Below are 15,883 nucleotides of genomic sequence, written 5' to 3'. Positions count from 1 at the left end.
GGTCGGGGGGGACTGAATTCCTTTCCCTTCTTTTTTCAAACAAAGTCATGATAACAGCATTAACATCCAGAATGAATCGAATCATTTCAAATGCAATTAAACTATGACAGAATAGATGATTGGCCAGGAATGAGAATGAAGATTTCAAGGAGTGGCTGGAGAGAAGGTTGACCTGTAGGGACTTTTGAGGGTCAACTGGCAAGGAGTCTAAAATAGATTGTTGAAATCATTTTTATTTTTGAAACTTGAATAAAAAAAGAATACTCAAATTGGAGTCTTTTCATTCATCCACAATAGCAACTCAAATCAATCAAATTCTGGATTTTTTTTTCTTTTTGTTCTGGTCAGGTATGAGCACTTTTGGAGCAACTCAACCAGTTCGGTCGTAGTAAAAAAAGCAATTTGACTTTGGTCTAATCCAACTTTTGAAACCGATCAAGTTTTACCATAAAACATGAGGGAGAAACATATCTATGGTTAAGAGAATAAGTAAATATTTCCTGTACATACAAAAAAAAAATGTCCATCCTGCAAGCACAAAAACAAGAAAGTGAATGTGATGTGGTTGTCATGGCACTTTTGGGTACGTTTGAAAACTAGGAACTGAACCAAAGCGGCGGAGTGGCACCAATTTACAACTATCCATCCATTTTCAAAAGTGCTTTTCCTTAATAGTGTCTCTGTTGAGTTGGAGCCGATCCGAAATGACTTTGGGAGAGGGGCAAGGCATATTCTGGACTAGTACCCAGTCAGGTTTACAAACCCACCTAAGAATTTGGACCATTGTTTTATCACAATGACAATAAAGACATTGACTCATTTATTAATTCAATAATACAGATGAACATGGAACCATGGGTGTGAATGTTTCTCCCTCAAGGACTCCACACTAACCGTACCTATAAACAAAACAACAACAAAAAAAAAGGGGGGGTGCAGGGAATCTTCCCAGGAATTACAAAATATCACACGGGTACAAATGATAACTTTGCAAGTTCCCCGAAAGGTACAATGAGGGAGAGAGAGACGAGAACACGGAGCTCAGAGGAGGTCAGCATGCTCTCCCTCGCCTCCCTCCTTTTGTTTGTCGCGACCGTTCTGACTGATAGTCGAAGTGCTCCGCAGTTAACCCCACTTATTGGCGATGCCGCCTGCCGCGGCCGCTCTCACCTCCATCCATCCATTTTCTATTCCTCCCCTCACTGGCTCACACACAGCTGCAGCCGGTCCATTAAGTTAATTAAAGGCTCCATTTTGAGCTGGAGCCTGCAAGCAAATACGAGTGCCAATCAATAGATCTCGGGGCTTATTTTGTGGGAGGGCGGAGAAGGGAGGGAGGGGTGCGGCTGATTTGTAGCCTTGGCAGACAAGCCATGTCCCTCTCTGTCTGTCCTCTGTCTCTGTCTAATTTTGCAGCCGACCCAGCCCCCCCCCCCCTCCCAGAGTCTCCTCTCTCCTGACTGAGTTGGCCATCTATCACTTTGCTCTCCTGTCTTACCTCAAGCAACCCACTGGCTTAGCCATCCGCCTACGAGTCGTCGCAACTGCTGTGTTTCCCTAGTGTGTCGCCATCTGCACAGTAGTGTCAACTGTGTGTGTGTGTGGGGGGCGGGGGGGTGTTGGGAGGCAGCTGACACTAACGGCAAGTCCGGAGGGGATGAACGCGAGCTCGGGAACCCTGAAAATACATAAGCACGTCCATACAGAATAGGAACGACCCATGGCTGAAGATGGCATTAAAAACCATCCCGATAAAGAATGGATGCGGTTTTCCGTGTTTCTATTCATATCCGAAAGTGTCGGGATAAAATGCGGCAGGCTGGTAAAGAGAAAAAGTCACACCATCATTTCCCCGCCAGCGGAGAAAGTTCACCAAAAAAGCCTGACTGCAGAAAATGTATGATAAGAGGGAGAAAAATAAAGGATTGCACGGGTTCACGATTCCAAGCGAGGACCAAAGAAGTGAAGGAGTAATTATTGCGGTTCATTTTTCACCGACTCACGATATTCCAATATTTTTTTACAGCTTACAACCCTCATTGACTTCCTGTATTTTTTACAGTGTACAAATCCCGTATTGTATTCTGCGTCCTGATTGGTTAAGGTACCGTACATCAATTTGAATCCATCTCCTCAATGGCATTTCTCTCAGTCAGGACAAAGAGGGACGGTCAGGGCGAAGCATGAAATACGTGCTCCTTCTATCATTAAAATGATATAATTATTATAATTTCAAAATAGTGTCTTCATTAATGTTTATATTTTTATTTCCTAAATAGATGTTTGGGTCTCCTGTTGTGCTCATTTCTGAACAATGTTCATGGATCAACGTGACCTGCTCTAATGTTTCATCATGATAAAATATCGCAATGTTTTTTAATATTAAAAATGAAAATGAAAAAAAACCAGCAGACGAAATTGAATCACTTATTTTTTCTTCTTGATTTTCTAAATGGGTTAATTTGACCCACAAGATAACGGGGCGGGGGGGTGGTTAGCACCGGTTTTGACCTTTGTTTTGTTATAAAATAATATTAACAATCATAATAATTAGCACAACATAAAAGAAATAATAATACTCATCTATACTTATTTATATTTTTTTGCAACGGTTTGAAATTTGAGCGCCTTTCAACAAGAAATGTGAATGAATATTAAATGGCAATGTTTACAGCCTAAAAACATATCGTAGAATAATCGCAACAAAAAAAATACAAATAAAAAGTTTCCTACTTCGCAAATTTCAGCAATCGCGGGGGTGACGTTCCAAAAATAACCCGTGAGGGACCACTGCATATTGATCCACTGCAAGCAATCTGTCCAAATAAAAGCGTCTTCAGTGAGCCTTGATTTTTTTTCCGCATCCCAATTGATTTTTTTTTCTCCAAAATCTATTTTTTGCTATTGTCACGTGCCACCCACAGCAAGAGAGCAGGGCCCACAGGCTAAACCACCATCATTAGCTTCACGTGGTGTGCGTCTGCTATGAACGATGGCAGCGGGTGGCCCGCTCAAGATCGCCCAGGCAAGTCCTCTCTGCTGGATATCGCCATTGCGACAGTCTCTCCATTCCCGCCGTTACATCATCAGCACCTCGGAGTGTGGCGAAGCTCATCGCTCTTCCCGGCAGCCGTTTGACAATTCCCTCTCTCCCCGGAGAGGCGCGGCAACCCGTGCGAGCCTTGATGGCGAGCCAGTGTTGTTGGAGGGCCCGCGCTTGCCACCGCCCTCCTCCATCGCGTTCCAGATAGGGCGCCTGGTGCTTTCCCACTACTGTCATCTACTCTCTCTCCTTCTCAGAGAGAAAGAAAGAAAGCCCAAGGGGGCTTGTTCATATTCTCTCCTCTTCTTGTGTTTTCATCTTTTTTTCCTCCCCTGATGACACAGAACCGCGCACTACTGGCTCTCGAGAGTATCCATCCAGCATTCAGCCAGGGAGTTGGCGAAAACGCATGGTTAACCCCATTTTATTCTGTCTATTCAAAGGTTCCCGCTGGCAAAGCTCGAACGCTCGCAGCAGATAAGAGAGGGTCATTTGATGAAAAAAAAAAAAAATAATAATGGATGGATGGTACTACAAATGACAAACGACGCTCTAAAGAAGTATGCGCCACCATATTGTGTACTTTGAGAAGACCGTACACTTCCCAGAGCGTTATAGGCAGGTTTATCTACCCTCTTCCGGGGTATGATCCTGTTTCCCGGTATTGACTAAACTCTCTCGACACTGTGTGCTGGAAAAACCTTTTAGCCACGGCAACACCAATTGAAGAACATATCCAGAGTGTTCCAAGCAGACCAGGGAAAGTTCATCCATGCTTTTATCGCCAGTAGACTTGACTATCGTAATGGTCTTCTGACTGGTCTCCCTCAAAAGAGCATCAAACAGCCGCAGCTCATTCAGAATGTCCCAGCCTGGGTTATGCTCGGAAATAAAAGAGATTAGAACACATTACTCGAGTTTTCAAAAGGCTTTAAACTTGCTCCCACTCAACTGTGGAACAACTTTTAAAGTTCGGATACCGATCTATAAATCACTGAATGGTTTCAGTCCTGAATACATCGGAGAGATGCTAATGGAATATAAAGGTAGTCGAGCTCCATGGTCTGCAGACTCGGGTCAATTCGCGAAGCCCAGGGTTCAAAGCAAACACGGTGAGGCAGCTGCGATGCTGCATTCAAATGACAGCTTCAATTGAGAATGCTTTCAAATCCAGGTGAAAAACGGCGTTTTCCCCTTTCCTATGATTGATGTCTAATTTAAATTGCTTTTAAATCTTGGACTTTTAATTCTGTAAGGCCTTGTGCATGAAATGTGGTATATTAATAAAGCTGCCTTGCCTTGCCTTCTCTTATTGGCACATATTGTCCCATCATTGAGAAGCTGTACTACCTGGGCAACTTCTGTTGGGCTGCAAATAGCGCCTCATGCAGCCACTAGTACGTTTCTGACAATCGGTCTGTCTCCTGGTATTGCTTTCATGATATTGACACTGCTAGGGCGACATCACGGCGCGCTTGGATAAAGAGGTGCTGGAGTACCTGAGCAGCGTCTGCAGAAATATATTGTTCTTGTAACATTATTAAGATTTATGGGCATGTAACTGACAATTTTGTCCACAGAAGCGCGGCAGCTGCGAATTGACACGAGTGCAGACTGATTTAAGAGAGCTGCGCCACGCAAGATCGCTGTCAAGAGAACACGTTATCAACAGCCAGGTACACCGTATTAAAATGCAAATGGTGGTGGGGGGAGAATTGGGAGGGAAAGAAATAAGAGCTTTCCTCCGATACTTGTTCCGGTTTGACCTCGTCTCTCTTTGGCTTCACTCTTTGATTTTGTTTGCTTCCATCTTTGAGTCCCGTATCAAGTATGCGCTCCCTCATCCTTTGTCACCCTAACCACCTCATTTCTCAGCACCCCTCCCACCACCGCCAGCTCCGCCCCTCCTTCTCTCCAACTCTCACTCTGTGTAATTCAATCATCACGAGGAGATGGATATCCATCCCCCAGGAGTGCTTATGCTCTCCATTTCCTAAAGCGCTTGATCAGATTAATTGATTAAAAGCCCCCCCCCACTCCACCCCATCACCCGCACCCCTCTACCAACCGCAGCTGTGGTGGCATGCTGGAAATCAGTTTTGCATTGATTATATATATATATACCGTATATATACATATACCGTATTTTCCAGACTATGAGTTGCAGTTTTTTTCATACTAGGCCGGGAATGCGACTTATGTGTGAAATTATTAACACATGATTATGTCATTTCACATGTTATTTTCACATTAAACCACAAGAGGCCTGGTCTCGGCCTGTGATGATAAATCGACGATGAGTCTGACGTAAGCGACGTAGAAGAAGGAAGCAGCGCATCATCTACTCACCGAGTTGGGGGAGTTGTTTAAAAGTGACACAGAGGATGAAGATTTCATTGGATTTAGGGATTTGGAGTGAAACTGATAGTTTGGTAAACTTGTGAGCATGTTCTTTATGTTATGTTAGTTATCTGAATAACTCTTAATATGTTACGTCGTGACTGACATTACCAGGCATGCCAGTCATGTAACGTTAGTATACTGTGCACTTAATTTATTTTAAATTGCCTTTCAAGATGACATGTATGTTTTTGGTGTTGGATTTTATCAAATACATTTTCCCCAAAAATGCGACTTATATATGTTTTTTCCTTCTCAATTATGCATTTTTTGGCTGGTGCGACTTATAAGCCGTAGCGACATATAATCCGAAAAATATGGTATACATATACATACAGTATATATATATATATATATATATATATATATATATATATACACATTTTTTTAAATTATTATTATAATTAAAATTAAATGCCTTTTTGCTTTGCTCCAGACAGACCTCATGAAAAGCACAAAAGGGCATTACATAAAATACAAGCGCTCAAGCGAGGAGAGAACTTCTGCGGGGGTGGAGTGTATGGCAGCCTGCTGGACAACGGAGATTTATAAAGCAGACGCAACTAGAACCGCGAGCGTATAAGCGACATGGAGATCACGGGGGAAAATAAAGCAGATGAGGCGATCGATGAAATGAAATCAACAAGGCTATTTTGGCGGGGCCCAGCGGGGGTGTCTCCAACCATCAGGGCCTCACAGGCTGAATAAAACTGTTCAGGTGGCCCCAAAAAAAAAAAAAACTGTTGGATTTGCATCTGTATGACCACATTGGGCAACTCAGACCTCCGCTCATCCATTGTAACAGCGAGACAAGCGGTTGCCGTGTCTACGGAGTGCCGAGTCCCTGTGGAATTGTCGCTCTCTTCTTCTCACTTCTCTGGCGTCTCCTTTTCCTTCTCTCACTATTTGGCACTGCGATATCAAAGTCGATTACTGTGCTCTTCCTGGGCCTGCCTTAACATAGGGGCCAAATGCCTGCACGTGAATACAGACACACACACACACACACACACATCGTCGTCGCAAGTCTCTCTTATCGATCTGATGCACATGTTCTCTATACGTGTAAAGCTTTTACCTGAGCGCGCGCCATTACAGCGGAGGCTTTTACCTCCTGAGAGCCAAATTGCCTTTCAGACACAACCTTTCCGTTTTCCGTTTTTTTTCTTTTTTTTGCCCTTGACATTTAGTTTGCTTGCATTCCCCCGCGTACTTACAGACTCGCACGAGCTGTGAAACTCACACAAAGTACTGTAAGTAAACTGCACCGCGATGCATAATTCGCTGTCATTTAGCGCTCATATATATTTTTGTCTGTTTATGAGACACGGCGGCTTATCAGGAGCGGTCACGTCGCGGGAATTTTAGGGCAACAAAAGCATCTGATGAAAGACACTGCTAGAAAGGTCAGAGAGGATGATAACAGTCCGGCAAGAATAAGAGAGAGGAAATATTTATGACATGCAGAAGTCAATAATGATGTTTAGACAGCCTTTGTTTTATTCCTATTCTCATGAAGTTGAGGAGTAGAACTAAAAATCTACACTCTGGTTATTTACCCCTCCTCAAGAAACTCCTCCCCCTGCCCCTGTCTTACTTTCCTCAAGACTTTATTTGCAGGGTGACTGATCTCTCAGCCCGGGATTGATCTGAAGCCGCTCTCTGGAACCAGTGCCTCGAGGGTGGCTCAGTGCAAACACGAGGAAGCCCCACTCTACTTTCTGCTATGGCGGCTCCACATTGTAACCACTTTGCTATGCGCGCAAAACAGCTCTACCTGTAAGGCATTTACGCCAACCTAGAAGTCCACAGCAATAAAAATATTCGGTGAGGTACCGAGAGGGGTGGTGGGGGGTCAATAGAGAACCTAATGAGAAAAGACAGCAGTTTCGTACAGCCTGCATCACATTCGCTTAGCGCCGTCCACAAAACGAAGCGCAAAACAAATACATTACTTTTGACAAACGCACGGATCATTTGAACATTTTACATCAATAATGCATGCCGGCGGAGGCTCGTTTGCTCGGCGTCCCTCTTTGATGCTTCGGAAAGGAGGTGGAAAAAGGGCAGCGTTTGTTTGATTCGAGCGATGTCGCGTATACAATGGCTGAGCGTCATTATGACGGCAAAGTTATGAAATGGCTGGCAGCGTAGTGGGAGCTGCGCTAACGCACGACGGTGATTAGGAGAAGGCATCCATCCCACACACGGAGAGCCGTTCAGCAGCCTAATGGCTCTGTGGAGGCTTGCACTTTGATGCACATACTGTATACATACAGACAGCAGAAAAATGCATATACAATTACATGCTATGATTTTGTTGTTGTTTCGTGGGCGAGTCCCTGCAGAGTTTATGATTGATGGATTATGCGAGTTGTGCTGTGACACACAAATGGGGATTGGTGTGAGCTAATCCACACTGCCTCCTACAGGACGATAGCTCACACTGTAGCTTTGACAATATGACCAAGTGCACAACAAGTTGATGCGAGCAACAAGTGGCATCCAAGACAAGTCCAGGAATCGGCAAGGACGTCATGTTGAGTAACCGCTTTTGTTTTTCTTGCGGCCTCTTTAATTAGGCCTCCGTAGCTTTCATCTCAAATGAAAAGAAAATGCTTTATTCATGAGCCCAATCTAAAAATCTGTCCATTTGAGCCAAGGTTGTCATTTATTTTAGCCTATTGAAAGTAATTAACATGAACGGCTATACATTCGAGCCTGCTTAGAAGTTAGAAATAACCTAGACGGAGCTAATGAGTTCGGACCAAAGCGTCCGATCAAAAGTAAACAACAAATATGGCTGACGCCAGAGGAAGTGATTTGTGTGTGTGTGTGTGCGTGCGTGGGGGGGGTGAAAAATCAATTCATATTTTTAGGACATAAACATGCACGGAAACTCACCACATTCATTTGCCATGCACGGTAAAAATGTGGCATTCTAAAGTTGCCATGAAGGCCGAAAACAAAATGGCTCTATAGTGCCACCTAGACTTGGGGGAAAAAAAAAGAAAAGGGTACCAAATGGGGACCACTGAGCTATTTACCAAGTGTTATCGTGCCTACCTTCCAAGCGATGCGGTTGCCTTTGGTGTCGTGCTCCAGTGCCATGGGAAACTCCCCACGCTCATAGAACTTCCGAAACATGGTGGGTTTGGAGGGGCGCTCCTGAAAAGCCCCTGCCGGCGGGGGACCTGCCACCTGACCGCACACACAAAGCAGACATGAATAAAAGTACAACAAGCAGACTGCCAAGAAAGGTGTTGTTTTATGAAATTAGAACTGACTCGCACACAAGAATAGACGCACTCCCACGGCTCTTTCTTTTGAGTAATTCAGGGATGCGCTTGTGCATGCTGCTGTGCAAAAACACTGGTAGTGCATGTTTGTGTGTGCATGTGTGTGTTCGCCCTATAGCCGCAGGCATAGCCAGAGGCATCGATGGTTTCAGCTTTTCTCTTGACTCCGCGGCTAGATATGTGCTTTTACTGTGTCATTGAAAGACAATGCAAGTCCTCTGCCACGCGATGTATGTATGCTGTTGTTAAGATGTCTCCGGGTACGGCCTTTTGTTACTTCACAGCATAACAATGTTGACTTTGACCTTTTTTTTTTTTTTTTTTAAGGGGAAGTCACGTTAAAAATGTGTAAAAACACCGTATTCTGATCAATAGTGCGTTCGTGTAATATGAATTAAGCAGAAAAATCCACCTGTTTTTAATCCATCTCTGGGGCAGCCATTTTGCCTTCGACCGCCACGTGCTGTCGACTGAAAATGCCATCACAGGGCTCAACGATCTATTGTCACGTGACCAGACAGAAAAAAAGTGAGTTGCGATTGGTCATTATCTGAGCTCTTAGGCACTGTGATGTCATTCTCAGTCGACACCAAGTGGCAAAATGGCCGCCCGCCTGACATGGAGAAAACCGTCTGGATTTTGCAACTTTATTCAAATTTCACAAACGCAATATAAATCTGAATGCCCTTTTTAGACTAGTGGGGATGCCTAGAACATATCAATTTAGAAATCAAATGTTGACGGCTGATTTTCAGGATTGAGTTGTCATCATGACAAGTGATGTCAGCATATGCTGTCAGTACAATTCAAGTAAAAAAAGAGCATGTGGTTTCCAAGTACTTTTGTCGAGCATTTGTGGGCATCGAAGCCGCTATGAATGAGTTTTTTTTTTTTGTGAAAACTACGGCTTTAATTTGGACCTTCTGTGACAGGTGTTGTGCAATTACTTCCATTTGTTGTCAAGCAAACAAGTGGAATGTTATGCTAGCTTCTGGCATTAGCCTGCACCTGGAGAGCTGCTTGTCACTCACAGGATGTGAAGCACCACAGGTTGTGAAGGTTCCATGACTTAATGACTGAATATTGGACCCAACCTAGAACACTCCTTCTGCGCATCCCACACCATCTGTCTCACACTGCCCGTAACTGACAGAAGTGTTCGAGTCATTAATCCTGTCATTTTTCCACGAGCGCAAACAAATGGCCATCGTTAGGGGTTAACAGTGATGCTCCTCTATACAACTATGCAAGTATTACTTTGACATCATCCTCGAGTGTTGACTGCGTGTTGCATAATCCAACACATTTTCATTCAGTATTAAAAAAAAAAAGGTAGCAAAGAGAAATCACCAGGATGATGAAAGCGACTGTGGATGGGGCTCCGCGTTGCGAAGAGGGAAGTCCGCTATTACAGTTGTAGCGGTTCAAAGCGCGAGTTTAAAAAAGATTTTAGAGCGCCGGGGGATTGCACTTCAGTAATTTTCACAGCCGTTTGGAGACTATACCGGGCGATACTGAATCAAACGCTGAGTTAAAAAAGGCACAGAGGGGAGACTAAATGAAATGTTGCAAGCAAATTATTCCTTCACCAGCCTTTTCATTTCCATCTTTTCATGAAATATCTGTTGCATGTTGCTGCAACGAAAACAATTGCATTTGTTCTGACCTTTGTATTCTGAGAGGAATGTTGGATTTTTGGATTTTTCATTTTAAGCCCTTGTGTGGGTCTATGCTTGTCTCATGATAAGACAATGCACCTCGTCAACATTAAGAGCAGGTGGGGCGAGGAATGAATTGTTTTTGCTTGTTTTGTTATGATTCCAATTTAGCAGCTAGATCCGGGATTCACACACTTCGGGATATATATTTTTTTTTCAGGAGGAACACAATTTCTAGTTCTTAGAGTACTAAATTCATGTCATCTGTCATCTTTGTCGTTATTATTGCATGACCAACATCAATGCAGCAGCGACAAAGCCCTCCCATCCAGGTAGCTAGAATGGCAGGCAAGGCGTGCTGCATAAGGAAGCTAAAAATAGCTCCAACTGAGGCAAGGATTGAGGGAGAACGAGAGAGAGAGAGAGAGAGAGAGAGAGAAAGAGAGAGAGAGAATGAACCCAGACTGCACTGACTGGCTGAGTGGCTTTTATGATCAGGAATGATGACGCTGCAGTCAATTCCATGGCCTGTGTTCATGGCTGAGGAATTACAAGCGTCACAGCTATTTTCCTACTTTCTCTCCGATTATCCGCACCGGTGGAAAACACACAACGGAGGTCCGCAAAGGGACAGAATGATATTATCCCAACAGAAGCTAAACACTTAGCTCAGGATTCAGTCTCTCATCGCTACTAGCTTAAACTGAATTGTTAGAAACTATTGGGCATTTTTGTTATAAGCTATGTTAGCTGTAAATTAGATTGTGGATAGTCGAGCATTGATCTCTAGCACCTAAGGTCCAACTTGAAAGATCAGCCGGTACAACACAGAGCTACAGTACACCAAAGCCAAATAATACATGGTTTTATCCAAAACAGTCTTTGCAAAACTCTTTGTTGATGTATCTGTGACGTGTGAATGTAAACTTAGTGAAGTCACAGGCAGATTTTTGGTGGTCTGAAAAAAAATGTCAAATACAGATGACAACTTTACGATGAAAACAGTGCATTAATTCTATTCCAGTAAGTGGTGGTCAGATGCTACACACACATGCGCACGAGCAGCTCGTATTATCAGTAGCCATTTTTTTGGAGTACCTTTTGTCGGTCCAACACATATTATGCAATATCGTTAGCCTAAAAGCGTTCTTGCCTACATAAAATTTTCATGTTTTGGGAAGACAAAAAAAAAAAGCCATTATTAGCCAGCGCGTTGGGAATTAAAAAAAAAATTCTAATGATATTGAGTAGCTTCTTGCTAGGGGACGTTATAGCTGCCGATGTGCTTTTGGCAGCTTGTTAAACATGTTAACTGATTTCAAAAAGGTATCAGGCCAACGTGAATGCTGTTCCTATTTGGTTCGCTGACTCAACCATGCATAGATTTTGGTGTTTATATCGCTGCCATAAGAACAGACATCTGTCGTAAACTGAGTACAATAACTAAGATCCCATCACGTTGTCATAAATAGCCAAAGGCTTTGAAAGAAATCAGAGAAGCGAGAAACAGACAAGCACCAGAGATGTGCTCCTGCGCCACAATGGAAGCCATAAACAAGCCTGTGAGGCGACAGTGCAGAGATGGTTGTTGCGTAAGGCAATAAAGGGAGGAAAAGACTGCTCTGTGTGTTTTTGGTGCACACATCAGGGAGTCATAACAAGGTAGCAGCGGTCAGATGAGCTCCAGGCTGTCATTTCTCTCCCTCGCCTTCAGCCTCCATCCAAATCTGTTTCTTCCTAACGCTGTTGTCCAGCCCAGCTGAGTTTCCCGGTAAAGAAGTTGCGAGGCCCCCGCCGAGACAATAAATGCATCAGCGTGCGCGCCACACACATTCTGAGCCCCCACCCCCCCATGGGCGAGCTCCCGCAGAGGTGATTGAACACCAACGGGGGTCTGGTGCTGCTGTCATTTATAAAAGGTGCTCTGACTAAACCGCATTAGTATGGCACTTCCATGGCTCACCTGCTCGGGGTTGACACATAGACCGAGGGTGGCGGTGGAAAGGGAAAGAGGAACGAAAACGATAGGACACCCGAGAGAACACAGAGAAGAAATTGGTAAGGATTGTCAGAGAGCGAACAAAGACGCCAAGCAGCGAGGAAGATGAAAAATGGAGATGAAGTGCGGGTGACGTTGAAGAGTTGAGAGCCAAGAAAACGAGAGACAGAGGAGACAATAGGTTGTGGCTCATCAATTCTTGAGGGTGAGTTCAGCGTGGCGGGGGCTGCCCGAGCCAATGTAAGCGATCCATCACTGTGCCGGGGGCCTTTCGGACCGGCTCGCTCATCTCGTCATCTCGCTCGACTTTTCAGCATCAACCCCGAAAAAACCTCACCCGAAAATATCCTCCTGATGGATGTGTGTGTGTGGGGGGTCTGCCTTGCAAATGCGACTCGGTTCGTCTCTCTCTTCATCCGTCTTTGCGCGGCGACCAGGCTGCCACTTCATACGAGGGCGCGTTGCGTCACCTGTTTTGCTGACAGCAAAGCAGGGGAGGCAGACACCCGCTCGAGCTCTCTACATTTCGCTGCCGTTCTCGGTTGAAAGGTTATTGAAATCTGCCTTTCCTCTGGGAGGGAGCAGGGGAGGCCAGTCGTGGAAGATGGAATAGACAGGCCCGGGCGTTTCTGATAAGGTCAGCTTGCACAGGATCTTGCACAGGCAACAAATTAGCTCGCTTTATTTGCAGTGGAGTGGGCACCAGAGCACTGGTGAGCTTGTCCTCATGAGAATTTCATCATATTTTCTCCAAAGAGTAATGTTGAAATGTTTTTGCATGTCCTTGACCCGTGGTGTTGGCGCACATCAAAACCGTATTTTGGGGTGGGGGTTTCAGTTCGTCACTGTGGGATTTTGTGTACCGTATTTTTCGGATTATACGGCGCTCCGGATTATAAATCGCACCAGCCAAAAAATGCATAATTAAAAGGAAAAAACATATATAAGTCGCACTGGAGTATAAGTCGCATTTTTGGGGGAAATTTATTTGATAAAATCCAACACCAAAAACATACACGTCATCTTGAAAGGGAATTTAAAATAAAAATAAAACTAGAGAACAACAGGCTGAATAAGTGTACAATATGCTAACGTGACATGACGCTTAAACAACCAACTGTGAATGTGCCTTTCAGATACAGAAAACTTTATTTATCCCCGTGGGGCAATTATGTTCACGTTACATATTAAGAGTTATTTAGACAACTATAGCACCAAGAACATGCTAACAAATTGACCAAACCATCAGCGTCACTCCAAATCAGGAAATCCAATGAAATCTTCATGCTCGTGTCACTTTTAAACAACTCCGCCAACTCCGGAGGTAGAAGATGCTTCCTCTTCTACGTCGCTTACGTCAGAGTCATCGTCAGTTGTTTTTCTCAGTTACCGCCAACGTGGAAAGTATCAACACAGGCCGAGAGCACCCTCTTGCGGTTTAATGTGAAAATAACATGTGATGTGTACAATGTGTTAACCATTTCACACATAAGTCACTCCAGAGTATAAATCGCACCCCCAGCCAAACTATGAAAAAAACTGCAACTTATACTCCGGAAAATACGGTAATTGGATCCCGAATGATTTAGATCGCATTTTTAGGGGATTTCAGTCGGATTTTCAACAAAAGGTAAAGCGCTAATATGAGTAGAAAAAATGCGGGTGTTATTGGAGGGGGTGTCAATCGTCATACCAAATCAGTTTTCAAATCAATTTTCTAATGGCCTGTTTTAGGTCGGTCAAAAGGAAGGAAGCTCTGCTACGCGGCCCCGTCCAGACAATCATCCAGCGGCATCGTTTTGCTTACTCATTACCTCTGCAGGGCAAAAGACAAGGTCTGGCTGGTGGGGGAGCTGATCTCTTTCAGCAGAATAAATCTGCGCCACCCCATTAATCTCTCATGACTAAACAGCATGAAGCGCACGAGTCTGCCAGTGAGCTTTATTACGTGCAGAAATTCGCCGCGTTGTGAGGGGGCAAGGTCGGACGAGAACAAATGAGGAAAGAGCGCACCGTGGCTCGTTTTATGCAGAGCTCACAAGCCCGGACACAACAGAGGGAGCGCTTTTACAGTTGTCACTGTGTCAAAGGCTTTTGGATCAACAATATCGTGCACACAAGCACAAGGGCAGCGGCTCGCTTGGCTCTGAAAAGTGACGACAATGCAACGCGGCGGCACCATTACGCGCCCGGTGTCACTACAAAGGCACGGGGATGAAACAGCTGACAGCTACCTGCTATTGAAGGCTTTGAAAGAAGGACAGCTTGAAAGAAAAAAAAACGCCAGCGCTTCAAGGCCTGGAGAACGCCCCTCTCCTCTACGGTTTAACACGTTATCTGCGATAACAATATTTGCCTGAGAAGTAGGTGTTGACTTGGAGACTGGAGTTTTTTTGTGAAAATATATACAAAAGTGGATTTATAGAGTGGCCGAATGATTTAGTAGGTTAGCTTTCATAGAGTCGGTACATTTTATATTTGCACTGCATCATTAACAGTCATAACCAGGTCCCAAAACGTCGACAGAATATTACCCAGTGGTTTGCCGGAACTGCAAAATGAACTCCGGGCAAGTGTGCACTATGACTTTGTATTCCTAGAACTCAGCCTTGGTGCCTTGAAGGCTTGTCTGTTGGAAATTATGCTGAAGGTTTGCCTTCAGAGAGAGCGAAGGGAGCCCATCTGAAATGTGACCTTTTACTTAAATCAAACTCGGCCAGACCTACACCGAAGGTTACATCCCCGCTCTGCTCGTACACACAGACACACTGCGTCCAGTACGACACAATATAAAATTTCTTTTTGAAATGTGTCGATTGGTTTCGATCTCATCGACGATGGCATTTGTACCGCCAAGATCTTCTTCCCACCTCGTGCAAATCGGTTGCGTGACATCAAATCCCGAAGCTGTCAGTACATACGCTGACAACCAGTGATGCCGGCAATACTTCCCCTAATATATCCGATTGTTACAGTAACGACTCATTTTTGTCGCGAGCCACATTTTAGTTACCGTTTCCCTTGGTGGGTCGAAGTCAAGAAAAACGGTTTACTCACCTATTGTTTAAGTCGCTGTACTGAGGGGTTTGGTAACAAGAAAATGCTAACAGTATCTATCACCTTTATTTATTACAAATTAGAATTTGAAATTTTGGTCGAGATTTTCGCAAGCATCATGAAAGTTGACAACTTTGATTTGCTTTCCCGGGCCACATAAAATGAGGTGGTGGGCCCGATCTGGCCCACGGGCCTTGAGTTTGACACACGTGGACTAATCTTACTTTTCTCCGTTGAGTAATTGATGAGAGGAAAATTGCCACGTCGTAATTCAATATTCATATAGCAGTTCAACAATCAGCTCGTTGAAAACAAACTGGCACTGAGCATTCATTATCAAGTGGTAGTGCCATTAACTGCCTCTTGGGGGCAGCACCGAGTGACATTTTATTCTTAACAATCATTGTTAATGATGTACTTCTATTTA

General features: G+C 44.2%; 1 protein-coding gene across 1 annotated transcript in view; it reads right to left on the bottom strand.

Moving 5' to 3' along the window:
* pacrg (PARK2 co-regulated) overlaps window positions 1-15,883 on the bottom strand; it is a 196,707-nt gene that overhangs the window by 103,450 nt on the left and 77,374 nt on the right. The window contains exon 5 of the mRNA XM_086127804.1: window positions 8,510-8,644. Coding sequence (XP_085983930.1) covers window positions 8,510-8,590 — 81 coding nt within the window. The 5' untranslated portion in view covers window positions 8,591-8,644. The remainder of the gene's footprint in view (window positions 1-8,509; window positions 8,645-15,883) is intronic.

This window comes from Hippocampus guttulatus, chromosome 13, assembly GCF_054856545.1.
Source record: "Hippocampus guttulatus isolate MCC_2025c chromosome 13, RoL_Hgut_1.0, whole genome shotgun sequence".
NCBI lineage: Eukaryota > Metazoa > Chordata > Actinopteri > Syngnathiformes > Syngnathidae > Hippocampus > Hippocampus guttulatus.
This window is presented reverse-complemented; position numbering and strand designations above follow the sequence as displayed.